A 25,449-nucleotide genomic window follows, 5' to 3' on the forward strand; every position below is an offset into this window, starting at 1 on the left:
CGAGTCAGCAGTCTACGGAATGAAATGAGGTACATTTCGACGGGGGAGCAATGTGCGATGATTTCTGCGGTAAGCGAGATGACGCTGGTGTTTGTTCCCACCATCTCGGTCACGGATGGAAGCCACACGTTCGCATTCTGTTGAAGGACAGTTTGATGGGGAAGAAACCTCCGAGTGATAACTAGAAGTAGTAATGCAACGTTGAGATGGCTGTTTGCGGAGAGTTTTGAGCCTGTCGGCTGTCAGATATCGTGGCCAAGGATTAAGCGTACCAGAGATCCCGAGGCTTGGCGGGACGATCAACCGGTGATGCGGGGCTTGGGGATCGTGTGATGAGAGGGGATTGATGGTTGCGCTGTGATGTGCCTGAGGATGGTGTCTGCCAAGCATGTAAATGCTTATTCGAATGTCACTTTCGTTGAAATTCATTCGGGAAGGGGCTTATTGGGAATATTTTTCAGCCGCAATCGATGAGTCCACTTCATGATTTTATTCCACCGTGAAATCCACTTCTTCAGACAAGAGCCAGTCTAGATTATTTGCCCACAACCCGAATCACAGGAGCATTTGAAAAAAAGGGGCGCCTCATCTCATTGCCCAATTTCAAAAGTGCCCCGACACGAGTATTCGCAAAAGGGACAAACACCAGTCCCCAATCATGACATAAGCCCGTTGCAAAAAAGGCGAGACCTTCCCATCCCACGACCCCAGGGCTCGGTACGCCTCCCGTAGCGCCTTGGCGCAAATCAATACTCGACGCCGAGCCCCGGGGCCCGGCCGTGTGTGGATCCGCAAACTCCCAGAATCGGCCGCATCCGAGGGCGGCGGCGGTCCTGTAATCTTCTTGATCCGCCGACCCTGGTCCGGGCCAATCACAGGACGGCGCTACCGGCTCCCGCCTGACTTACACGGAAAACCCACCTATGAACGGTTCTAGTCGGTCTTCATTTTGAGCATAGGTCGGACTCACGCTCTCCCACGAGAAACCGTCTTGGCGATGACCCGCTGCAACTCTCGAAAATGGCTTCACTCGCCTACGCGCGACGGCCTTCATATATATCCCGCCGTCAAGCGCAGCCAAGTCCCTCGTTCTCTCGCACCCTCCATCCGCCTTCTTTTTCTTCGATTTCTCGGGAGAACTGACTGGCTCACGTTCTGCCCGTGCACCCTTTCACCCAGTCACTCATTACATCACACTCATTCACCATGCCCTCCCTCACCTCCTCCCTCCTCCTCGCCCTCGCGGCCACCACCCTCGCCCACCCCTCCCCCTCCCGCTCCAAAGCCGACCTCGACCCGGCCGTCTGGTCCTCCCTCGCCAACCACCACCCGGCCCCGCACGCCGCCGCGCGCAGCCTCCTCTCCCCGCAGACCCGCAACCGCCCGACGAAGCGCCAGTCCGGCTTCTCCCCTCCCTCGTCCCTCGCCGCGCCCCTGAAGGAGGTCTGGGCGCACTACGAGTCCACCTACGACGGCGCCGTCACGGGCAACAAGAACTGGGGCTGGGACCAGCTCGTCGCGACCAACGGCAGCCTCAACATCTGCGTGCGCTGGGACTCCTCCGCGACGGTGACGGCCGCGCAGCGCACCAAGATTGCGAGCGCGTACGCGGCGCAGTACCAGAAGTGGTTCAAGTGGCTGTACGGGTACGACGGGTTCCCATTTGCGAAGGTGGATGTGAATGTGGTTGCGTGGGCGGTGAAGGACGCGAGTCTGCTCGAGGGCAGCACCGACGGGCTGGATGTGTATACCACGTACAAGGATGGCGATGGCGTCCCGGCGTGCGCGACGGAGTGCGATCGCGCGGCGCATATTGACGGGGACTTCAGCGGGTGCAAGGCTGGTGCGGACCGGCGGTTTGAGCACAGCTTGTGGCTGACGGACGGGCTCGAGGGCGGGTTCGGGTATGATTGGGGACAGCAGATTGGGCGGGAGTACATGATCAACAACCTGGACTCTGAGAGCATTCACATCTTGCTGCATGAGATGGGACACACCTTTGGTCTGGATGATTGTGAGTTTTTTAATTCTTCGATGATGGATTGGTTGCTAACCAGCGAGAATTAGTCTACGACTGGACCCCGACCGGCGTGTCCAACTTCATCATGCTCGCGGGCTCGTCCATGGAGATCACCGACTTCGACGGCTGGATGTACCGCAACTGGTGGTACGAGCTCTCGCGCAGCCGCGGCTGGACGAAGGCTACTTCCGCGACGACGCCTGCCGCCACCGCTTCCGCTTCTGCGTCTGCCGCGCCCGCCGTCAAGGAGGACGCGGCCGAAGAGGTCTCTGAGCCCGTTGCGTCGTCTACTTCCGTCGCTGCTGCTCCCGCCGCCACCTCCGCCGCCGCCGAGTCTGCCGCCGGTGCCTCGGCTGCGAAGTGGGCCCAGTGCGGCGGCGCGGGACACACCGGCCCCACTGCCTGCGCGGCCGGGTCGACGTGCACGAGGTCGAGCGAGTGGTATTCTCAGTGCTTGTAAATGCAGTATGAGACTTTGATGGAGAACCTGGGGGGGCTCGTGGAAGTGTTCCGGGGGGCGAGACGGTGGTTGCTGATTCGGCGCAGGCTGCGGGCCGCATGCGCCTTTTCTTCGTTATATTTTTTGTCCTCGGACTTGTATATTACATTTTACCACATATTGTAAATAAGAAACGGACATCCTTGATCCACGATTCTGTCTTTGGTGGGCAATTGTCTCGTGGAAAGCTGAATCCTGTATGAGCGCGGCATGCACCCATAGTTCTCATTTGATCTCTGTTCCCATCGAGGGGAACATGCGAGTTTTCATTCGCACACCACGCATGGACATCTTGCTTAATCATGTTCCGCTGGATTCATGTCGATAGGCCAGCTTGATTGACTACGATTTCGTCTCAGTCGCATGTGTAGTTGGGAACCCATCCACTCCACATCCAATCAGACCACTCCAAGTTTTGGGCAACCCCTCCCGTTGCCAGTGCAACCAACGCGTCGGCCCCAGACTGAATCCCTCCCTGTGTGGCGAGGCACTGAGGCGCACCAAGACAGGGGTGATGAACCTGTGGTGGGCCGCCGTCCTCAAAAAGGAACTCCGACTTCAGTGACTTCACTGTACGTAAGGTACCTGGACAGGGCACCCTCAGGGGGGGAGGGCGTGGGCGGCGATCAGGGGCAACACCCTTGAACGAGGCGTGTGTACTTGTGGGGGCATCCCTGGTTTAGCGCGGACAGGGAATGTTGCAGGGTACGGGACGCAGTGGAGGCTGGGACATCGGGTGGCGTCGGCAGGGCAGCGGGACGAGCATGGGTAATAAGCTTATTTCTGAGTCTGTTTAACCCCCTGTCGCCGGTGTCGGATGTGGCGCCACAAGGGTGGGGATCGGCGCGAGCTTGGTTTGACGACATGCGGCCATCGTGTAAGTCGTCTTGGGAGGAAGAATGTTTGAGCAGATGATTGCGAATTGAGATACATGCTGATTATTGAATTGTACACGGAAATCGATGCAATGTGTACCTCTCAACCCTTGAGTGCGATGCAGCTTGCCTATCCTCATAACGTCTCGGCGAAGGTGGCACCAACCCCAACCCCCTAAGCTGACTGAGAATGTGACGCTGAGATTGGCACAATCACCCCGTGAGTGAGACCTGGATGACGCAAGGTTTGTCAATCAAAACGTTGCAAGCCATGTATTATTCAGTCTGAGAGATAGGCAATTGAGACGAAGGTATAATGATAGTAGGGTTGGTGGAGGTGTACTTGGGAATCTTGATCGGAGCTGCAAAATAGGTTTTAACGGAGATATTAACACAGTTATTTCTTCCTTAGAGCTAGTGTGTTTAATATGCACAGTTGAGGGGGCGACGTCAGGCAGTTTCTTCATCCCGACTTATCCAGCTTTAATGAAATTTGTCTTTATAGGGTAAGGGTAAGGGTTAGGGTCTCATCCGTTCATCCATCACCTTCTTTCCAAACAAAAGATTATACAGACTCTCTTTACCAGAGTAAGGTAAACTAGACCTGTGGATAATGGAAAACTATTGGTAGTCCCTCTTGTAGCGTGTATGATATCCACGTCCTTCGACGGACTCTCAATAGAACCACCAGTGGCATTGCCGGCTTTATGCATGATTGCGTGCCGACGTATGAAAGCTGGGGGCTTGAAGATGGTACTTGAAATACAGGGCTAAGCCCTAACGCTGAAGAAGACGACATTTGCTGCAGAAGCTAAGAGACCTGAAAGATCTGGGGCTAATGGTGTAGTACCTGCGGAACATATATCAGTTGGACGGGAGAATCCCCAACGGTACCTCTTGTTACAATGAGCAACGCACAATTGGATTGTAGACAACATTCCCAGAACGTGAACGTGCGATTATACAGTTTCAAATCATCAGGCGCACACTACAAAACCACATTCAAACGGTTAACGGAATCAGCCGTCAAGAAAGATAATTCAAATCCTCGAACAATTTTGAACATTTAGTCTGGTCAAGTCTGGCGTCCTCAATTGAAGCACGTTGAAACCCATTTCTGCCTTTACAACTGAACCCATATCTGCGAAAGCTCGTGTATCCTTAGAGGGATTGGTGTACAAAAGCATCAGAAGGCAGATAATGAAACTGCCACGTAATGGTTGTGGCCAAGAGTCATGGCAAACATGTCTCGTGCAAGCATTCCTACATGAATTTGCACTTATGATTATTCAATCAAAAATACAATGTTTTCAACAGTTTGATTGAGCTCTGCCAGCCACTATGAAGATTGACACTTTTGATCGAGCGGGAGCCTGACGAACTGCAAAGCCGAATGTCCGATTACAGCTCAAAACGTCATTGATCTCCCAACAGGAGAAGCTCAATGAGTTCTGTATCAGAACCGCACGCATAAACTTGGACCATCCAAGGTAGGCTGGAAGCACAAATATGCTCCAGTGTAATTAACACAAAGCTTTCACCAGGTGATGGCAGTTTGAGAGACCACACTACCGTGATCACGGTTAGGGTTAGGGTTCTTTGTTCAAACTAGCTTCAGACATTCCAGCTCAGGCCAAAGTGCTTCCATACCACCATAAATGCTAAGGCCCTCATTTCCAAGGGCACGAAGTGTCGAGGATGCAAGTTTGCTTGCGTCACCATTATAACAAACACATACAACAGCCTTCTGGCTTTCTCTTGCAGTACGCAGCCACTCAACAACATGAGGTGTGGCAACTGCGTTTTGAATCTGCATACATATCATGTGAACAGATTCTGCATCTCTAAAAAGGTCACCATCAGCCAGATCTGGCGTCAGACCTGCCAAGGGCACCGAGAACGAGCCCGGTATATGTCGAGTCTTGAAAGCGGACTGGTTACGGAGGTCCAAGACCAGAACTGATGGTGAAACCACGCTGCGTGAATGATGTGAGCAGCAGTTGACATCAGCATGATGCTTTTCTGGGAAGAGAAGATTGACGATGAAGGAAATCCAGGAGCGACCCTTCGGTGGGCCTTGAACTGAGACTTCCTCGACCGTTTCGATGCTGACTTCGAGAGCATCTTTCTGGCATAACTGCAGTTCCGCAGTGCCAAAGATGACGTTGGCCGCTTTCCGCGCATCCAAGATCCATCTCTCATCATGTCGATTCTGGTCGCATTGCAAGAGTATCTGTCACGGTCATGTTAGACAGATAATCCAAGGATTCTGCGAGTCTGACTGACATCATTCTTAATCGGAGGAAACTCTTCCGCTCCAAGCTTCTGATAGTAGATGGGCAGGTACTGGTACGGGAGATCGCTGCAAGTGAAGACGCATGAGATCTCTCCTGTTTGCCCGTCTCTCAGCTGGCCTAGGCTGCCTGTTTGTTTCAGCATAGAGATGTACTCGAGGAGTCCGTGAAGTGCCTCCCCAGATGAGGGGCCACAGATGAGTCCTTCTCGGGAGAGGCGCATGGACATGCGGTACGAGTCAACTGACGAAACTTCGATGCGGCTGTCGACTGTGCCTTGCCATGGAAAGCCGGAGGTGTGGAAGCCGTGGAAGTGTCTGGGTCCCGGTGTAGGGTCCCCAAATTTGTTGAAGACGCTTGCTGGTCATTAGTTTTCAGGAGTAAAGTCATAACATGAATGTATAGACGGACCCAAGAACCTTGACCGATGGCTTGCGGGCCTTTAAGTATACTCCCGTGCCCGTAATTACTCCTAGTAATATGTTAGTCAACTCAAAAAGAACTTGGGGTCTGCTGATCTCACCTCCAGTGCCGACGGTAGAGCAAAAGATGTTGATCTGAGGCAGCTGCCTGAAAATTTGGGGACCCGTCCACTCCTCATGAGCTCTCCAATTCTGTCATTTGTCAGCCCTTGGACGCTGCCAAAAAGCCAGGGCATCATACGTTCGGATTGTCATATTGCCCAGGGTAAACCATATCCTCATCCTGCGCCGCTCGACTCCGGAGCCTACACATGATGCCTGTGGGATCTGTCGGCTCTTGCTGCGCAAGGCCGCCGTAGAGACACCTGAGAAAAGCTGACTTCAGAAGAAATACTCGCCACCCAGCAATTGAAATCGGAACTCACGGTCGGATACCAAAGAAACGAAGCAAATTCAGCGATTCTGGCGGTTTCTTGTTCGTCACATAGGCGTCCACATCTTCGTTTCCCCAGAGAGCCCTCGCAATAATCCCGAGAGATAGCACAGTCGACCCAGAGCTTGCCTCGACAATCTTTTTATCATGGGCGTGCGGCTTTTCTCGCAGCATCTTCAGGGCTACAAGTTACGTGTGTCACCTTCTGGCCGTACAAAGATGAGGAAACGGCAACGTACCTGGCAGAGACTTGACATTCTGCGCCGGCAGACATGTGAGCATCTTTGCGTATATCCTGACTCCGTCTTCTCGGAACGGGTTCAAACGGTCTGGAATCTCAACTAGGGGAAGAGGGGGGTTCTTGTCGGGGTCGAAGTAGTCAATGACTGAGCTTGGTCCGCTGAAGACATTGTCTTGGAAAGTCATTTTTCAAAAGAATAGAATGGACTTTGGTGACGAGTCTTAGAGTCCGTGAGGGATTCTATGATAGCCACGTACCATCAAGGCCAGAAGCTACATTTCAAGACATCTCCGTCAAATAATTGACTTCATGTACCGCAGCCACGGCTACCATGGCGAGCCCAGATCCTTCAGCGGCTTACATGGTGCAATCTTCACTAACTCGAACAGGCTGGAGGTACGACGTTCGGCATGCAGCCTCGGCTTTCCCTGATGTAACAGTGCAGCACAGTGCCAAGAGCCAAGAGCCCGTCTAGAAGTCTCGGCGGTTCCAATCTCACTCAGAGCCAATTACTAAACTTGCTCAATGAGCTGAGAATCTTCAGCCCCGCGAAGCGAAGCTGCACTGTCCAGGGCTCACGAGGCAAAAGAACTTGCTCATTCACGGATCTAACAGCTCCTTTCGCGTACACGTGCCGAACCTTACTTGCCCCCTGGTCCCGATGGGATGGTCTGAGGCAGGGGTGAGTCATTTGGTGGGTGTCTTATGAGGATGTACCGGCCGCTGTCGATGGCATGAGTGACAGGAAGTCTATCAGGTCGCAATCTCGGTCATCTCTTCACGCCGTCGCGGAATTGTTGCTGTTGCTGCAAGTCGGTGGCGTTTCAAGTACACCATACAAGCAAAATGGCTAGCCTTGGGTGGAGTGTGATGCTCAGGGGAAATGATGGGACAGGTAAGCAACATGTCTTCGGCCTCATTTTCACTCCGAACTAACACGGAGGTCAGAAATAACACTGCAAGCCGTCCAGCCAAGCACAGGAACTGCCACTGCGCCAGAGGGCCAGAGCTACTGGCACCTGGATCTTGTGCTCATTGCCCAGCAAGAACCCGGCGAAAGTAGCTTCGTGGTCGACCAGAATGAGACGAATCTCGCCACTGATCTGCTGCAAAGCCTCTTCGAACAAGACCTCTCCCATTCCACCTTCCTGAGGTTGCTATTCTCAGCAGAGGCCGGCACCATAATCAGGTCGGACTTTCTTTCCTACAGGCTCCAGGGTTGCGAGGATGCTTACCAGGTCACGGGTTTCCTCACCCCATTGGCATCAGTAGCAGCAACAAGCCCAGACCAAGCTCTCAACGTCACCACAAAAGAAGGCTTCCTCTTCCTACTCCAAAGCTCAGTCGGCGGTGTCATCGCCCACTCCACCAACCCCAAGGACACACTCCAAGCCCTCCGCGCCCGTTTGGACAACGAGTTCACTAAGCGACTCTCCATCCCCTGGACAGTCCCACAGAGACTAACACAGAAACGCGTCTTTTGGGTCCAAGGCCGCGCCAATATCGAAGCAAGCCGGCAATTTTACCAAGCTGCCCACGCCCTCGGCATCACCCTCGTCGTCCTCGACGAGTCGGGCCATTGGCTTGAAGATGACGCCGGCCCGCACTCGCACTACCGTGAGGCCTTTCTTCCGGTCAGCATCGCAGCAGATGAGGGCCTCTCTCAGCGCATTGTGGACGCTGTGCGGGCATATCCGCATCCTGTGAATGGCGTCGTGTGTATTAGTGACGTGCGGTTGCCTCTCGTCGCGCGTGCGTGTGAGATTTTGGGGCTATCTACCTCCAGTTCAGCGGCGTACGTCAGGGCGGGGAATAAGGGCGTCTCGCGGGAGATTGAAGCCGCTGCATCTGGGGAGGAGGATGGGTTTGTCTTGCAGACAGCGGAGGAGCTAGAAGCTGTCCTGGCGGAGAAAAGGAAGGGATTGAGGTATCCTCTGATCGTCAAGCCTTGCACCGGCTGGAACAGCGACTGTGTGGTCAAAGTGCGCGACGAGGGCGAGCTGCGGGCTGCTGTGAAGCGCGCATCGGATCGACATGCTGCATCTGCTGCGCGGAGCGTAAGTGTGGTGATCGAACCGTACATCGACGGGCCCGAGATTGACGCAAACTTCATCGTGTTAGACGGAGAAGTGCTCTTCTGTGACGTAACGGACGACTTTCCCTGCTCCGCCGACATCCCAGGGATGGACGGAAGCAAAGCTGCCAACTTCATGGAGACACTCATGGACGTGCCCTCGGCACTGCCCGACGAGGAGAGAGCCATGATGCGGGACTCGCTGGCCGAAAGCATCGCGCGTCTTGGGTTCGAGTCCGGCGTGTTCCACTGCGAGGCCAGGGTCCGCGGGTCGCGGGCGTACTATGCCGTCGACCCTGATGATGGCATCCTCGACCTGCGTGTTCGCGAAGATGCTCCCGCTGAAGCTCCGTCTTGCTACTTGCACGAGGTTAACGCGCGCCCGCCGGGGTACATCAACTGCGTGGCAGCCCTCCTCGCCCACGGGGTCGATTACTACGCCATACGGCTGCTGCTCAGTCTCGGCTCGGAGGAAGATGCGCGAGTGCGGGCGCTTTCGAAGCCTTTTCTGCATGGCGTCCCTCAGTATACGCTGGGCATCTCGGTACTCGCTCCTACCAAGGCAGGAGTTATGGGGTCTGATGATGCGGTGAAGGAGTTCCTCGAGGCAAACCCTGATCTAGAGCGCCATGTTGTGCATTATCAGACTGTGAAAGAGAAGGGGGAGGTGGTGCAGGGACCGGAGTCGAGTGAGTTGTGGTGCATCGGGTACGTGATCTTTGCGAGCAAGAAGGGAAGAAAGGAGTGTCTGAGATTGGATCGTGAGATTAGAGAGCGGTTTACGTACAAGCTCATGGACGACTGAAGTCCTTCGGGAATCAAAAAAAGGAATTATCTTCTGTAACTATAAACCATGTCTACCACGCAAACGCTTCGTCCACCAAGACGTAAGGCCTGCTCCTCGAATCGTTCCTTGTGATTTCAACAATCTTACTGCGTACTTCATCCGCCATGCTGGGCGGGCCGCAAACAACAACAGCCAGCGCACCACCAGAGACAGCAGTCATCTCCTTCCTGAGGATAGTATCCAACTTCAGTCTTTCTCCGACGACGGTCTCGACCTTGACACTGCTAGGGAGGTTCTGGATGGCTGGAGCCAGAGCCGTGATGAGGCCTTGGTGCCGGCTGGACCAAAACAGCGACGTACTACCCGCAGTAGGGCGGTTGCGGACAAAAGGGAGGCACGCAGTAATTCCCACGCCGCCGGCGATGCAGATCATATCGGTGCAATGGGCGATTTGTGCCGAGACATGACCTGAATGTTCGTAGGGACCTTCGAGGAGGACACGAATGCGGGTGGAGTGGGATGCCTTGGCAGCTAGGGCACGCGTCATGCCGCTGCGAGTGCGAGAATAAAAGACTGTAGTATCTGTGCTCCCTCGTGTCGGCGTGGTGACTGTGTTCTGTTGGGCGTTGATGCCCTTTTCGGGGTCAGCTTCGACAGTCGGCGACTCGGCCTCCGTCTTGTCATCCCTGACCGGAGTCGAGACTGGAGATTCTGGAGTTCTCGACTCAGTAATGGTGTCGTTTAATCCGGAATATGCGACAGAAAACGGATGCGTCTCCCAGAAACGCCAGCTGAGAGTCGGGAACCCGAGATAGACCACCCCGCCGTCGAGGCGTTTCCCTTCCACCTCGATGCGAATGTATTCACCGTCGACGTCATCAACCGTGCTAATTTTGGCCCATCTGAGACCCTGCCAGAAAGTGCGGACAAGACGGAAGAGGCGGTCGGCGCCCCAGATCCCGCCGGCGACGAAAATCCAGATCTCGTAGCCCCAGTTGTACTCGTAGACGTACCAGATGTGGTAGTAGTATCCGACAATGAAGAGGAGCGACAGAACGACATGAGACGCGAGGAAGAACTCGTAGAAGCGCTGACGCACCCACAGCAAAGAGAAGGGCAGGATGGCGCTCACGGCGACGGTGCCAATGATGCCCCAGATCCAGTAATCGCGGGCAAGCTCGGCCTCGTAGGTGCCTTGGAGGATGTAGTTGGCGAGGAGCATAAAGGAATGGACGATGGTGTGGAAGATGGCCCAGTAGGCTAGCCAGCGGTGAAGGAGTAGATAAGTGCTGTAGCTCCAGTCTGTGAGATAAAGCAGGACGTTGTTGCGGGCGGCGAAGAGGAACAGAGCTACAAAGTTGCCCATGGCCATTACACCGGCACGATTGCCGATGATGCTGATGCTCTGCATCTTCAGAGATGTGAAGCTGGCTTGTGGCTGGTGGATCGTGTATGGGCCGAGCCAGAGGATGATGTTGAGGAAGCTGAGTACGAAGATGTATAAGGCCTGGCCACGGGTGGGAATGTTGCCGATCCCGGCGACAGGCTCGCGGTGACGGCGACTGAAGGTGGCAGGATGAATCAGCAAAGTCTGCCAGTACGTCCAGGCAAAGTTCTTTGTGAAACCTGGGATGAAGCGGAGCGTCGAGAGGGCGACGGGGAGGAGGACGGCGACCAGAGTAATGACAATAGTGACAGTCGAGTGGCCTGCCTCGTTCGTCTCAAAGTCGTGCATGTAGTTCCACTGTAGCTGCCACTCGGTGGGACCGACGAAGCTGGTGGTATTGAGAGGCTTGGAACCACCCGCTGCCTTGGGGAGAGGGCTAGAGACATTGAACACCGTCAGGCCGTCGGCTGAATCCATCGACATGTCCCCATGGCGGGCCGCAAGTCGTACTGTAGGAACTCTTCGGTGGTTGGTGTGTCCTCCGCTCTCGGAATCAGAAGACGAGGAGTTGGTGTTTTGAGCAGCCTTTGATTCTTCCTCGCGCGCAGCAGCCAGAGCCTCCTGATATGACATGGCTGGGGTGTATTTGTAGTTGCCCAGTGTGCCGGTTCCGACATGGGATGCCCAGTAGTCTTCCAGCTTGGCCATCGGCGGGTTCTCGCTCAGCGGGCAGTAGGTATCGATGCAGAGCGCCATAGTGAGCAGGAAGACGTGATCCGAGACGAAACATTTCGGCGGCGTCGAGACTGGATTGTGGGCTGTGCCGTGGTTCGCGCTCGAGTCGACGGGCGTGCAGGCGAGAGTTTGCTTTCTGATGACATTGCGACATGCAAAGGAGCAGGTAGGGTCGTAGAGGGTCTTGCCCCAGCCGATGAGGCCGGTGCCGTCGGCATGGACGCCGATGGCGTAAAGGGCTATGGCGAGCCCGGATCCGAACAGACGTGATACGGGCGCCATCTCGTTGCACGCAAGTTTGATAGTCTTGTTGAAGAGGCGAAGGTGCTGCAAGGCAAAAGGTGGAATGCGAACAAGGCAGATGCGAGAAGTGTTATATACCAGCGTGGCATCGAATGAGACCGACATGGGGGTCTGCAGGCCTGGAATGGCTTGGCCAACGCCACAAGAGCAAGTTTTCCCGGGCATCACATGTTGGCCCTGGTACTGTGCAGCCAAACACGGGGTCTTGATTTGATATTTATGTTGGTTCTATCGCTTACTACAATTCTTGCGCAAGTATTGACATTTAGTCTCTAGGCTAAAGTGTTTGTTGGACCGGTCTTATCATCTGCATCCAGCCGACAGATGATTTCTGTGCATATCAACAGTCTCCAAGCATCCTCGGCGTCAATGAACCGCTGCATATTCACGCGGAGCACATCTATCTGCTCCGCTGTGTACCCAAACTTGGCCGCCGCCCGACGATACTCAGAGTTCTCGTCGGCGAGAATATCCAGCATGGACCCTGCATATGCAAACCTCTCCTCGGGCGTGATATTCGACAGCACGCTCGCCGACGCCGTGATCTGATCCCTTCGGAACCCGGCTTCCAGCGCCTTGTGGATCAGCCGGCGCCCGGTCTGCGTCTCTAGCCCGTTCATCCTGTAAATGCGCTCCTGCAGCTCCGCGTTCTCGGGACACGGCGGCCACAGCACCTGCGATTGCGTATCCCCGTCGCGACACGCCACGATGCCGCCCTTGGGCTTCGCGAGCAGCCGCATCTGCCTCAGGACGGGGGCGTTCTCGGGGATGCAGATGAGCGTGGTGTGTTCATGGACGACGTCGAACTTGGCCTCCATCTCGGCGGGAGTGAGAAACGTCTCGGGGCGTAGTATGTCGCCCTGGCGGAACTCCACGCGTGTGCCTGGGGCGAGGGCCTCGACGCTGGCCTGGTTGCGCTCCGTCACCTCGGCGCTCTGGTCCACGCCAATGATTGTGGCCTGGGGAAAGTGCCGCGCCAGATCGAGGGTGATGCTACCTGGGCCGCAGCCAACGTCCAGGAGAGAGAAAGTGGGCGGCAGCAACTTCAGCGTCGGGAGGAGGTACTGCAGACATGTCGAGACGTTCCGCAGCTCGAACAGCTTGATGGTACCCTGTTTGAACCCGATGTGGTACGTGGATGATTGGTCACTCGACGCCATGGCTGCTCGTCTTGCCTGTTCCGGTGTTTGCTGTCATTCATTTTGGTTCCATCTTAATAAGTACATCACTGATTCTTCTCTCGTCGCCTAGATGGCTGGTGAGCAATTTGTCCTTCGAGTTGGACGTGGTATTTTCCGGAGTCTCGTCGCCCGTTGGCGCCTCCTTCTACATTCGGCCTTCCGTGAGCATGTTTGAGGTTGTTTATTCCTTTTGGTCGCTTGGCATCTGCTTGGCAAATGTTGGCATTCCCTTGGCATCAGCCTATGCACAGTACGATTAACACGGAGACAGACCGCCCCTGGTGCAACATGAACCAATCTGAAGCCGAATTCAGAAATGCCAGGCTTGGTCGCAAAATGATTGATCAGCTGGAGAAAGGCTCATAGGACAAGAGAAATATTGCTCGCTCATGATCCGATGACCAGTCGCGGACCAAGACTGCCAGCATGGGTATTGCGACGCAGACGAGTCCGTCAGCTGAAGCGCAAGCTGTCGACTACGCCCCCCGTGATGCAACGAGCGACGAGATAGAGAGCCTCCCTCATATTGTCGATACTCTACCACCAGAAGCATGGGTGGCCGCTCTGATTGGTGCCTCAGAGCGGTTTAGCTATTACTGCTTTGTCTCCATATGGCGTAAGTCACATGCTTTCAAGAACTGTCCTTGACTTTTCAACATGCGTACAGGATCACCAACACTGACAGTCTAGAAAACTACATACAAAATGATAGAGGATCTAAACAAGTACCTGGAGCGCTTGGACTTGGCCAGTCGACAGCTACGGCAATATCCAACGGCTTCTTCATCTTTCTCTTCCTGATGCCGAGTTGTTTTGCAGTCATCTCCGATATCTGGCTTGGACGCTACAAGACCCTTTTACTAGGGCTTGTGTAAGTTACACTTTGGATCCATAGACTGAGTTGTCATGCATGGAAGCTAACCGGAGTTCAGTTTATCTCTTTGCGGCTCACTCGTCATGTTTGCGACAGCTTTACCGTCTTCCCTTGACAACGGTGCAGGTCTGCCTGGCCTGATCGTCGCCATGATCCTGATAGGACTGGGTGTCGGTGCTACTAAAGCAACCATCTCCCCTTTCATTGGTGAGAGAATCTCTTCAGTTTTTATTCGAGAAACAATACAAGAGAAGTCAACTGACGATTGCCTTAGGCGATCAATACAAGCAGAAGACTCCCCAACTTGTCCGGCAGAAAGATGGATTACCTGCAGTGGTTGACGGTACCAGAACGCTCCAGTTCCTCTACAATGCCTTTTATTGGTAAGACGCCGATGATGAGTAGCACTCTTACTTCGCTTAACAATTCATCTTCCTCAGGTTCACAAACATCGCTTCCCTCTCATCCATCCCCGCCACGTTTTTGGAAAGAGAATTTGGCTTTTGGACGGCATATCTCATGGCAGCTATTTCTGTGATGGCGGCGGTTAGTCTTTTGCTCATTTTTAAATCACGACTGGGTAAATAGGTCCATCTTCAAGATAACCAAAGCATCTGCTGACAGCAAAATGTGAAGTCAAGATCCGGCCAGGGGAAAACAATCTCCCCAAAGCCATCAAAGTCATGTCAATTGCAGCACGGAACGGTGTCAATCTCGACCACGCCAAACAGTCCTACCAAATGGAAGCCCACGGTGCCTCGTTTCCGTGGGGGGACAAATTCGTGGATGAGTTGAGGCGCGGTCTCCTCGCATGTCGCGTCATGTGCGTTCTCACCAACATCAGACCTCTGTTGACGTACTAACAGTACCCCAGCTTCTGTTTCGCCTTCTTCTATCTAGCCATCACCCAAATGTTCAACAACCTCATCTCCCAAGCCGGACAGATGCAGCTCCACGGCGTGCCGAACGACATGCTCCAAGCCATGGCCGGAGTCGCCTGCGTGGTTTTCGGGCCCATTATTCAGGCACTTTACAACTTTCTCGCGAAACGCCGTATCTCGTTCGGCCCCATGGCTCGCATAGCAGTAGCCTTTCTCATCTGCGGCGGCGGGATGGGCTATGCCGCAGGGCTGCAGAAGATGATCTATAGCGCGGGACCCTGCTTTGACGCACCTCGCGCATGCGCTGCTTCAGACGGTGGACGTCTTCCTAACGAGGTTAATGTCTGGTTACAGCTACCGGTCTACGTGGCCTTGGCCATTGCTGAGATATTTGGGCTGGTTACAGCGAGCGAGTACGCGTACTCCAAAGCCCCGAAGAACATGAAGAGCATCGTACAGGCCATGGTCCAGCTCAGTGCGTGCCTTGGCTCGCTTATGGCTATGGCTCTTAGCCCGGTATCCCGAGATCCCCATCTTGTCGTGGTTTACGCTGTCATTGCCGGAGTTATGGGAGCTTGTTCCGTGCTCTTTTGGTGGAAGTTTCGGAAGTACGACGCGGTAGACCGCGAGTTGAACAATGTGGACAACGATGATGAGGAGTCTGGAGTGACAAGCACGCAAGAAGATGCCAAAGGACGTACTTAGACTTCATTAAAGAACCTTGGTTGATTTGGGCAGAACCTTGAACAGATCGGCCGTTGAAATGTCACGGATCTTTAAGCTTGATGCCAAAGTTGATATCAGATGTGTATTGTGTAATTTGATAAAACTCGAGGTGTCGGATGGGAAGACAGAAGCGCAGTGATCATGTCTCATTTTCCGGTTGTCTAGGTACGCTTTTGCCACTCAAATTCAAATGGGCATATGGAATAGCGACGTGTAACTCTGACCGGAAAAAGATCGCAACATTAGATTTTGATGACTTTGATGCGGTCTGATCAGCCCACTGTGCAGGCAGTCATCATTCGTAACATTAGCTAGGTAGACTCGTCTACAGCTATGCCGATGACAGTCGCATTCACTTGGTCAACTAGTCAACTAATCTTTAAAACGAGTTGAGTTAAGCTTGCCACAGAGCATCTTGGGGCCTGCACTATAACAAGTGTTACCGGCCACTGATGGCCAACCTGAAAACTACAGTTTCGCATCTATGCGCCCAGCTTCCTCGACTATAATAGATGCGTTCTTATCTTTCGCTAGCCTGTATCTTGACAATCGTTGAGTGGGACAAACCACCAGAAACGCAAACTGGTATCTTCAATTCGAATTCAAACTATGATCCTACGGTTTTATGTTAAATCTTACCCATCTCTAGTCTCAGGACTCCCGCAATACCACCAACATAGCTGAGGCGGGCTAAACTCAGCATCAGGATGAGCAAAAGACGCGATCTCACAACTCTCAACTTCCGGTAACACATACCTCAGCTCAACACGAAGTACTCAACAAAAATCAAGTTCGGAATCCAAGAAATGAACCCGGTAATCGACAACGCAAACTTCACCTCCATCCCAGCCACAATCATCAACGGAAGCTGCCACCTCAACATGACCGCCGCATACGTGCACGCAAAGTTCCTCGTCATCCAGCCAATATGCCCCTTCACATCGCCCCTCTTCACCGCCACGATGCTCCTGCGCAGCGTCTCCAGCCACGCACACGCCAGCCCCGCGAACCCCACCCGCCCCCACGGCAGCGCGAGACTGTGGAACGTGACATAGAACGCCGCCACGCCGCCGGCCGCCACGGCTGCGGCGTACACCCAGCCGAGCCACTTGTGGAAGGCCGGGTACGCGTGGCGCAGCGAGGGGAGGAACTGGAAGGGCCCGAGGCCCATGGCGATGAAGGAGCCAAAGATGTGGACGCAGCCGCCCGTGGAGGCGAGGATGCGGGCCTTGATCTGGGGGTCACCTGGGGTGAGGCCTGTGAAGAAGAGGGCGCCGTGGAGGGAGATGAGGAAGGAGGGGATGGCGAGAAGCCACCACTGCGGGCTCGGGAGCTGGAGGCGCGGGTTTTTGGTTGTGGTGTTGGCTTGGCGGATGGTGGTTTTTGTGATGTCGTTGGAGAAGGGGGTGTCGGGTTGGGTAGGGGCCGTGTCTTTCCCCGCTGTCTTTCGGTGGGAGATGGAAGCGTTCAACATCTTTGATGGTTGATTGGTATCGTATTATGAAGTCCGGCCAATGATGTTGGTTAAGATGCGATGGGATTGAATATTGCTTGATTGACGTGCTTATGGAAATGTTCGCCGGAGAGGTTGTTGTCGATGGTATTTAGATATATCGCGGAAGGTGGGTTTTCTCCGTGCGGAGGTTTTCGGGGTCACGGACTTTGCCGCTCGCCGGCCGGGGCCTGGTCCCCGCTCGGCAGTTGAAATAGTCGGCCGGCGTCGAGTCAACTCTCGTCCAGATCAATATTTCGCTTTCGGACGGATGGAGAGCCTCCAAAATCATCCTGTTATGATGTGGACCGACAAATCTTGGCAGAGTAATCGTTATTTACATCCGTATGATTTGTTGTCTCATAAGGCGTGGCTGTCGGTTCTCTCGAGTTAATCTTGCTGTCGCGACTAGGAGATGGACAGGGCCATCTCAAGTGTGGATACGCCGGAGTGCCCCGGTGAGCTACTCGGAGCGGTCCGGACATGGACTTTTCTGGTTGACCGCTCCGATCACTTTTATCTCCACACATCCATGACCGCGGTTAGCAAGTATCCGCGAGTATGAAAAACAACAAGCCTGATCTTGAGAGCCCCATTTCACTTGAAGAGAGGAAGCTTAGCGGGATGCCAAACACCTGGGCGCATAGGCATCTTGAAACTATGTTTATGTCCCTCCCTTTCTTCGATACCAAGTTATGTGATACGAACAGCACAGAAGAAACAAACGCATCTGTCGGGCATTATCGACGAAAAGAAAATTCAAAGCAGATGATATAGCCTAGATTTGTTGCGTCCACGGTGAATCTGAAAGTTGAGCTCTCGAGTCGTGGCCCGAAGTATGTACAGATTGTAGTCTACTAGATGTGCAATCATCAGACAAAACCCACTGGGTTGCTTACTGAAATATTCTCTATTACGTATGGATTTTAGTTGTTGCGCATGTTATGATGCACTTCTTTAGTAGTTTATAGTTTCGTAAAAGAAGATCCGTGACGCCTGACCTGTACCTCCCAGGGTAATAACTCCTCTCTCCTTGCCTTTCCCATGATTTTCATTCCTTCCTCTTGATTTTATGTGCAACTTATGACCTTGCGCTCTCCTCTTGATGCAATGCACGTCATGGCCACAACCCATAGACAAACGGCTCAACCTCCGGGTAATCCTTCTGCATGCCCATGATGATGCTATACTCATCCCTCAAAATATCCGACCCCTCGTTCCCGTACGCCGTGTACTTGCTCATCTCATGCCTCCGCAACGCCACCGTCCACGGAAAACTCGAATGCGCCACACCCATAAATGCGCTCGCCTTGAAGAGCATCAAAAAGTCCACTAGGGCATGCTGGTCAAACGTCAACTCGTCCAGCAGCTTCCGGTCGGGCCCCTGAAGCAAGTCGCGTTTCGTCACCACCGCGACGGTCTTCGTCTCCCCACCGGGGCTCGCCGCCACGCGCTTCTTCAGCTCCTCCTCAAACAGCTCCACCACCGTCTGGTTCCCCGACGCCACGTACACCACACTCAGCCCCATGCGCTCAATGTACTGGAAGTGCTCCTCGAACTGGTCCTTCTGCCGCGAGAAGCGCCACTCGTCCGGCTGCCACGCGTCGATCGCGTCCTTTTCCAGCCGCAGGTGCGCGCCAAAGTAGGCGTTGGGATTGATCGCCCTGGCCGGGTCGATGGGCAGCGCGAAGCGCCGCTTCAGCTCGTAGAGTATCTTCGCCGCGAGCTCGCGCGTGTCGTTGCGGAAGGAGAGGATCTTGCCGTACTCGTGCACGAAGGCCGGGCCGTCGTCGCGGACGGGGTACTCGAGGAACGCCTGGCCGATCCGGACGTGCGTCGGCTCCTCCGTCCGGATGGTGACGTTCTTCTTGTCCAGCCATTCGTCGAAGAAGCGCCGCCATTCGCGCGGGTGTTCCAGGCCCTCGCGGGGGTGGTTCGGCTCGAACTGGTCGCCCACAAGGTCGAGTGGCTCCCCTGCCCGGGATTGGTAGTGGGGAAAGTCCTCGATCCGCTCGTAGATGCGCATCCCTGGACATCCTTCCGTCAGATGGCTGATGAAGGTCTGGCGGTCGAGGAGGTAGTCAAGCGGGACCTCTTTCTCGGTCTCGATGTCGGAGATGTCTTTCGCGTTGCGCAGCTGCATCCAAGGCACCACAATCGCGCCGCCGCCGTGTATCGCATACCGCACGCACTTCAAAATCTGGTCGCGCACCATGCCAATGCCTCCATGTTGTCCCTCGCAGGTGAACACCAGGCCCGGCCGAAATTGTGTGGCGGCGCATGTCGACTGTATCGGTCGGTAATCGATTGGCTCGGGAAACTCGACATTCATAGCCTGTCGGACGAACGCCTCCGCAACCTGCGGCTGGCTGGGCTCCTCGAAGTGGTACAGAAGCGTCGAGATGCCATCGTGGACGAACAAAAGGCGGATACTCCAGACGATGATGAGGGCGGCAGCCAAGGAGATCACCACCTGGGGTTGGCCTTGGCAGAGCATGGCCTTCGATCAATCAGAACACCACAAGAACAAAAACACATGAGACGGGTTCCTTTTTTTCTTCAACGACCATCACGGATTGGGGATGCGCCAAGGACACATGGTTGCTTATAGCCAAGACGGGTAGGTCCCAGCGCCTTGGGATGGACGCCTTTGGCGAGTTTTGGCGACCGGGGCGGGTTTCAGAGTCGTTTCATGCTCATCTTCGTTTGGCGCGTTTGAAGGCCGCCAGCGACCCCGTGTTTTGTTGATTTACGGTGTGGTCTAGGACGTGTCAGCCCGGTCCGAACCATTTCCAGGCGTTTTTAAGGGAGTTTGGCGGGCTCCTGGGTGCTGACAGGAGCTTAATGGTGATGCGGATCTGGAACATTGCCATGTTCGCGATGTTGCCTTCCGTGCCGACCGATGCGAGAGCTCCGCAATTACGGATCCAACCTCGGCCTGCTCGAGCCAACGGCTCATGTTTGTTGTCAGATTTGAGTGATTGTTTCGGCCTTCAAACTCCGAGTTATGGCCTTGATTTTAGCAGAAGGGAACGACACAAATGACCCGGCCGGAGACACAAAGCCGACAACTCTAACACCCCGTTTTCGGGATCGGCGAACCCTCAAGGTGGCGTCCGGGAGCACGGACCGGCGAGCGGGTCAGTGGTGATTGACGCCGGCTTTTTTCGCATCGGAACCTTAAAGCAAGCAACCTCAAATACCTATCCAAGGCTTTCTCACACACAAGATGAGAAGGTCAGAAGCTTCTGGTTATGAATGAATGAAATTGGCATGTTGAAATCAGTAAAGAATATGAAATTCAATGTAAAGAGTCTTTGGCGAATAGAAAGACAGCAAATGGTTCAAGAGCGGGTCTCCCCGTTGCCTCGAAGCCAAGTTGAAAGCAGTAGTATTTGACAAAGGATTTCGGCATACGAAAGCATACACCGAAACCTGGTAGGGGAAAAAGAAAGACTTCCGCATGCTTCTCGAAATACCTACAGGACCAAAACACTATTACGCGCGGTTTCTAGCAGCCTCTGAATAAATTCTCGGAGTCCATTAAGTTAGACTTAGAAGGCAAGGTGGTTTTATTTAAGTCTTCTTGTCTCTCAGTGTCCCCAGTTGCGGCCGATTTCCAAACTTCTAAACTAAGATGCACAACTCACTATGATGCCTTTCAAATACGACCCGCTCGATTTTGCGAAGCCAAGTATACGACTTCTGCGTCTTTTGAAAGGCCGTGATGATCCGATCCGCTGCGAGTTGTTTGAGGTTCAAATCGCGGAGCAAGTACGCGATACCCCATACGAAGCACTTTCATATGTTTGGGGCTCGTCTAGTCTCACTCACGAACTCGAGGTTAATGGCAAGGAACTACGGATCACCGCAAACTTGCATGTTGCCCTTTCTCATCTTCGTCTTGTTGAAGCTGATCGAATATTATGGGTTGACGCCGTTTGTATTGATCAGAAGAACCACAAAGAGCGAGGTCATCAAGTACAACAAATGGGAGACATCTATCGCCAAGCCAGCCAAGTTGTTGTCTGGTTAGGAGAAGCGACATATGAAGCCGAAGTCTTCATGACGGTATTGCAGAAGCTTCAAGCCGACATGGAGAGTGACGGGTCCCCTTACAGAAACTGGGTACCAAAGTACAGAAACAAGTCGCAACGATATTGGTACAAGCGGTGGCTTGAAGAAGTGGAGCATGAGATGTGGAGCAGGCATCCCGAGTGTCTCAATGGGCATGTGCATGAGGTTTTTTCCGAACGCGAAATGGCAGCCGCAAGAAACGGCCTCATCGAGATTCTTGACCGCTCCTGGTTTAGGAGAGTCTGGATATTGCAAGAGGTTGCAAACGCGTCCGCCGTTATGGTCCATTGCGGAAAACTGTCAGTTCCCGACTTGTACTTCGCAATTGGCCAAGAAATCATCAACTTTTGGTCCCGTACAGACATAACGCCTAAACTCAGAGTCGAGGGCCAATCACAAGCGGTGCGAGAAATAATGCCGACCCGTCGTTGGGCACATGGCTCCTGGTGGGGGCATGAGGGTGGGCGGACTATGTTTTCCTTATTGAAGCATTTTGGTCAAAGTGAAGCCACGGACCAAAGGGACATTGTCTACGCCCTCCGAGGAATATCAGCGGACAACAAAAACCCTTCATTGCCTGCCGTGAACTACGAAATGTCCGAAAAAGGCTTGGCGATCGATACGTCATCCTTCATTTTTCATCGCGAACTCACATCTTGGGCCCGTCTTGACTCGATATCCGACCTGGTCACGCAGCTAGACTGGCTCCTGGCATCCTCCATCACTGATCAGCGGATTTGCGTCCCCAACGCCAATGTTTCACGCCTTCCCGGTCAAGGAATCGTGGAAATTACGCTAGAAATCTTGGAGCTGCCCTTCATAACCGGACACTGGAAGATGATTGACAAAATGCTTTCCCCTCATACCAAGGGCCACATCAAGTTTTCTCCAAAAGCAGTCATTGAGATTTACCGAAAATGCGACTCTTTCGTCCCCGATTTGAGAGAATTGAAATCCAGATCTAACATAAGTTACGACGAAATCCTTTACGCTGCGCTTCAAAACCCGCATAGGGCACAACAAATCATTGAAAAGGTCTGGGGGGACGATAACACTCGGGAGTACGCCGCGGGTTGTGGGGTCAATGTTTTGAAGCTACTTTGGGGAAGAGAGGCCCCAAAAGATGATTTCCATCCTGGACCAGTCGCAATTCATTCAAACTGCCTCGCAGCTCTAGTATCACAGTTGATTGGCAACCGCCGAATGCTCACGCCATTCGATCATTCTTGGATGAGTCAGGAAGGCGAGTCATTGTTGGGATACTCCATCAAAACTGGCAATGCCTGGCTTGCACTGAAGCTTCTCGTGCTTGGCGCAGATCCTAACATGAAGTCCGAGGGATGGACTCCTCTGATGCTGGTGGCCATGAATCCCCATGAGGGATTCAAGGAGGTCACCATGTTCCTAATCAAAAGCCGCATTGATCTTCATGAGGTTGTTGATGGCGAGACAGCCATGACTTTGGCGCAGGAGTACGGAAACACTGAATTGGTTCGTTTGCTTTCTGAAAGCCATCATTTCCAAGAGGTACGCGGTCAGAAACGCAAACGTGATTCAGACCCTGGAATATGAGCTGTCATCTGACAAGTTGAATAGAGTCTTGTTAGAGCCTGAGGACTCGCACATGATACATTTTCTGAAACAACGAATGAGAGCGTTGTAATGGCCCAAATCTCACGGAGAGAAACTCCTCTAGACTCTGATGGTGCACAATAAGAGATGACAATGGATTGTGTTGCAGCGTAAATAGCTTTTCGGCCAGTTTTCAATCGAAAACTTCTGAGCGGGTTCTTGTGATGTTTATCGATGCCATGTTTGATCTATGACATGCAGAAGTGCACTGTATAGGCTTTGCAGTTCTGCAACCTAGGGCTTTAAGCCATTGATTTAAGTGATACCCCATAATATTGAGACTTTGCCGTTACCTATTTCGGCATCCACTGTAAGTAGTCATCTGGAGGTGGGGTCAGCGAGTAGGGCAGTTACGCCTCGATTTGCGTCGAAAAGCCAAACGTGTTTCTCCCGAAATCTCAAAGACTCCGTCAGATGCCAACAGAGCGGGAAAAACACCTTCTGTCTGGCTTCAGAAGATGACAGGTTACCATCTTTTGAAGGGAATTTGTGTATTCTTGCAACGCATGCTCGATTTAAAGACAAAGAAGGTATGATCCAGAAGTGGGCCTTTTCGTTGACGTGGGGCAAAGTGGTGACCTTCATGTTTTGTTTCCGGCCGTCTTTCAAAATGACCTCAATGCCCGCCGGCCATTTTGTGAACTACTCTCAATTCATTCATAATCAATATTCCAATGGCCTCTAATTGGGTCTCTTGGCTTTTGAAGTAAGCTTTCATGGATGGGGTATTTAGATACCATATGCCTAATGTCTGCACTCAATTCCGAATTCCAAGTACTTCATCACAACCCAACCCAGCTTACCATGGATTCCTTTACACATGAACCGCTCGACCTCAGCCAACCCTCAATTCGCCACCTCTGCCTAATTAAGGGAGACTACGGTCCCATCCATTGCCTGATTTATCAAGATCGCCTAGGCGACATGGCTATCCCTTATGAAGCCCTCTCGTACGCCTGGGGCTCATCCGAGCTGACGCATGCAATCACTGTCAATGGAAAGCGAATGCGCATTACTAAGAATCTCTTCCATGCGCTCCGTCAACTCCGATCTAGTGAGCACGATCGAGTTTTGTGGGTAGATGCTGTCTGCATCGACCAACAGAACCACAGAGAGAGGGGACATCAAGTGCAGCAAATGAGCGAAATTTATCGACGGGCTGAGCGAGTTCTATTCTGGCTAGGCGATGGTAACACAGACACTGATGCCCTCATCTCTATGTTGCAGAAGCTCAAAGATAAGATGGAAGGGCCCGGTGGTCTCTACAATGGCTGGGTGCCGATGAATCAACACGAATTGGTGAACGAATGGATCGACCGCTGGCTGATAGATTGCAAAACCATGGCAGGCCATGTGATTCCGCCAAGCAGTCTTTACAAGAAATCGTTGGCTCGCGGCCTCCACCTTCTCCTGGAACGATCGTGGTTCAAGCGTGTGTGGATTCTACAAGAGGTTGCCAACGCTCAAGCGGCTTTCACTTGCTGTGGCAAGATGTCCGTCTCCGCCATGTACTTCGCTCAATCACCGTCGTTTATCGAAGCTTTGCCTGATCCTCATTGTCAAGCTGTTCTAGAAATTATGCCTGGACCTTCTCGCATAATTTCTTGGTCAAATCAACGTTTGAATTTGTTTTCCCTCTTGAAGCGCTTTGGCACCAGTGAGGCAACCGATCCACGAGACATCATATTTGCTCTACGCGGGATTCCGAAAAAGTCAGATCGTCTCAGTTTCCCAGACGTAGACTACGATATCACAGAGGCAGGACTGGCCCGCAAGGCATTCAAGTCAATGTTTGGCATCCCAGTCCCCTCATGGGCTATGCTCAACACAATCAATGATCTAGTCACGCAATTGGATCGCTTTCTCGCTAGAGATATAGTCTTTGATCCGTACACAGCAACATGCAGACATCTGAAGATAAGAATTACGGAAAAGTTCCTCCGTACCATGATCAATTCTGGTGGGGAGGGTACTATCACGGTAGCGCCCAACTTGTGGCGTTGCGCCGACCGAGCTGCGGTGCTACATGCGTATCGCTCAGCTCATTTGGAGTTAGCAACATTCCTGTTCAATTTAAAAGAGGAATCGATACCATGGCACCGCTTGGTGTATTCTGCTCTCCAAAATTCTACTGGACAGGGAGTAGAGTTGATCGATAGTTTATGCGAAAGCGGCGGCCTGGGTAAGGAACAGACATCAATCGCAACACAGATGCTCTACCAGTTGTTCCCTCTCTGGTTCAAACGTCGCCCCAACAATGCAGAGCCCATCGAAGAAAGTTTTGACTCGTCATGTGTTTTCGCAGATGGCTTGACAGCACTTCTGGATCAGCTCATCAAATCTGGCAGAAAGGCTCCTGTCGATTCATCCTGGAGAGACAGCAGCCGCAACTCATTGCTTTACATGGCAGTCAAAAGCGGAAAAGTACGGGTGTTTCGTAGGTTGTTCAGTTGTGACCCAGCTGGCTTGACGAGGTTCGAGATCAATCGTTTACGGCAAAAGGGGGCATTCGCTGG

The 25,449-nt window shown here is 53.1% G+C and overlaps 9 protein-coding genes across 9 annotated transcripts; 4 read left to right on the forward strand and 5 right to left on the reverse strand.

Moving 5' to 3' along the window:
* Nucleotides 1-1,206: 1,206 nt before the first annotated feature.
* GCG54_00010022 (uncharacterized protein) lies at nt 1,207-2,480 on the forward strand (the record flags this gene model as incomplete). Its single annotated transcript, XM_045409955.1, has 2 exons — nt 1,207-2,014; nt 2,068-2,480. 2 exons carry the CDS (start codon nt 1,207-1,209, stop codon nt 2,478-2,480), a joined length of 1,221 nt encoding a protein of 406 aa, XP_045258990.1.
* Nucleotides 2,481-4,997: 2,517 nt separating this feature from the next.
* GCG54_00010023 (Bifunctional L-3-cyanoalanine synthase/cysteine synthase 2) lies at nt 4,998-6,969 on the reverse strand (the record flags this gene model as incomplete). The annotated part of the gene is made up of 7 exons (XM_045409956.1): nt 4,998-5,627; nt 5,681-6,044; nt 6,100-6,160; nt 6,212-6,302; nt 6,352-6,475; nt 6,536-6,725; nt 6,783-6,969. 7 exons carry the CDS (start codon nt 6,967-6,969, stop codon nt 4,998-5,000), a joined length of 1,647 nt encoding a protein of 548 aa, XP_045258991.1.
* Nucleotides 6,970-7,630: 661 nt separating this feature from the next.
* On the forward strand, nt 7,631-9,663 carry GCG54_00010024 (Fumipyrrole biosynthesis protein C; the record flags this gene model as incomplete). Its single annotated transcript, XM_045409957.1, has 2 exons — nt 7,631-7,679; nt 7,766-9,663. The coding sequence occupies 2 exons, from the start codon at nt 7,631-7,633 to the stop codon at nt 9,661-9,663; spliced, it is 1,947 nt and encodes a 648-aa protein (XP_045258992.1).
* A 52-nt stretch (nt 9,664-9,715) lies between these two features.
* Nucleotides 9,716-12,175, reverse strand: GCG54_00010025 (uncharacterized protein; the record flags this gene model as incomplete). The annotated part of the gene is made up of 1 exon (XM_045409958.1): nt 9,716-12,175. One exon carries the CDS (start codon nt 12,173-12,175, stop codon nt 9,716-9,718), a length of 2,460 nt encoding a protein of 819 aa, XP_045258993.1.
* Nucleotides 12,176-12,342: 167 nt separating this feature from the next.
* GCG54_00010026 (putative methyltransferase C1B3.06c) lies at nt 12,343-13,230 on the reverse strand (the record flags this gene model as incomplete). The annotated part of the gene is made up of 1 exon (XM_045409959.1): nt 12,343-13,230. One exon carries the CDS (start codon nt 13,228-13,230, stop codon nt 12,343-12,345), a length of 888 nt encoding a protein of 295 aa, XP_045258994.1.
* A 447-nt stretch (nt 13,231-13,677) lies between these two features.
* On the forward strand, nt 13,678-15,711 carry GCG54_00010027 (putative peptide transporter ptr2; the record flags this gene model as incomplete). Its single annotated transcript, XM_045409960.1, has 7 exons — nt 13,678-13,867; nt 13,942-14,122; nt 14,184-14,332; nt 14,400-14,508; nt 14,566-14,705; nt 14,762-14,948; nt 15,000-15,711. 7 exons carry the CDS (start codon nt 13,678-13,680, stop codon nt 15,709-15,711), a joined length of 1,668 nt encoding a protein of 555 aa, XP_045258995.1.
* Nucleotides 15,712-16,489: 778 nt separating this feature from the next.
* Nucleotides 16,490-17,206, reverse strand: GCG54_00010028 (uncharacterized protein; the record flags this gene model as incomplete). The annotated part of the gene is made up of 1 exon (XM_045409961.1): nt 16,490-17,206. The coding sequence occupies one exon, from the start codon at nt 17,204-17,206 to the stop codon at nt 16,490-16,492; it is 717 nt and encodes a 238-aa protein (XP_045258996.1).
* Nucleotides 17,207-18,341: 1,135 nt separating this feature from the next.
* Nucleotides 18,342-19,721, reverse strand: GCG54_00010029 (uncharacterized protein; the record flags this gene model as incomplete). Its single annotated transcript, XM_045409962.1, has 1 exon — nt 18,342-19,721. One exon carries the CDS (start codon nt 19,719-19,721, stop codon nt 18,342-18,344), a length of 1,380 nt encoding a protein of 459 aa, XP_045258997.1.
* A 1,154-nt stretch (nt 19,722-20,875) lies between these two features.
* GCG54_00010030 (Heterokaryon incompatibility protein 6) lies at nt 20,876-25,389 on the forward strand (the record flags this gene model as incomplete). Its single annotated transcript, XM_045409963.1, is given in 3 exon segments — nt 20,876-22,606; nt 23,732-25,357; nt 25,375-25,389. 3 exon segments carry the CDS (start codon nt 20,876-20,878, stop codon nt 25,387-25,389), a joined length of 3,372 nt encoding a protein of 1,123 aa, XP_045258998.1.
* Between the last annotated feature and the right edge of the window lie 60 nt (nt 25,390-25,449).

This window comes from Colletotrichum gloeosporioides (genome assembly GCF_011800055.1).
Source record: "Colletotrichum gloeosporioides strain Lc1 chromosome Unknown consensus_82, whole genome shotgun sequence".
Classification (NCBI taxonomy): Eukaryota; Fungi; Ascomycota; class Sordariomycetes; order Glomerellales; family Glomerellaceae; genus Colletotrichum; species Colletotrichum gloeosporioides.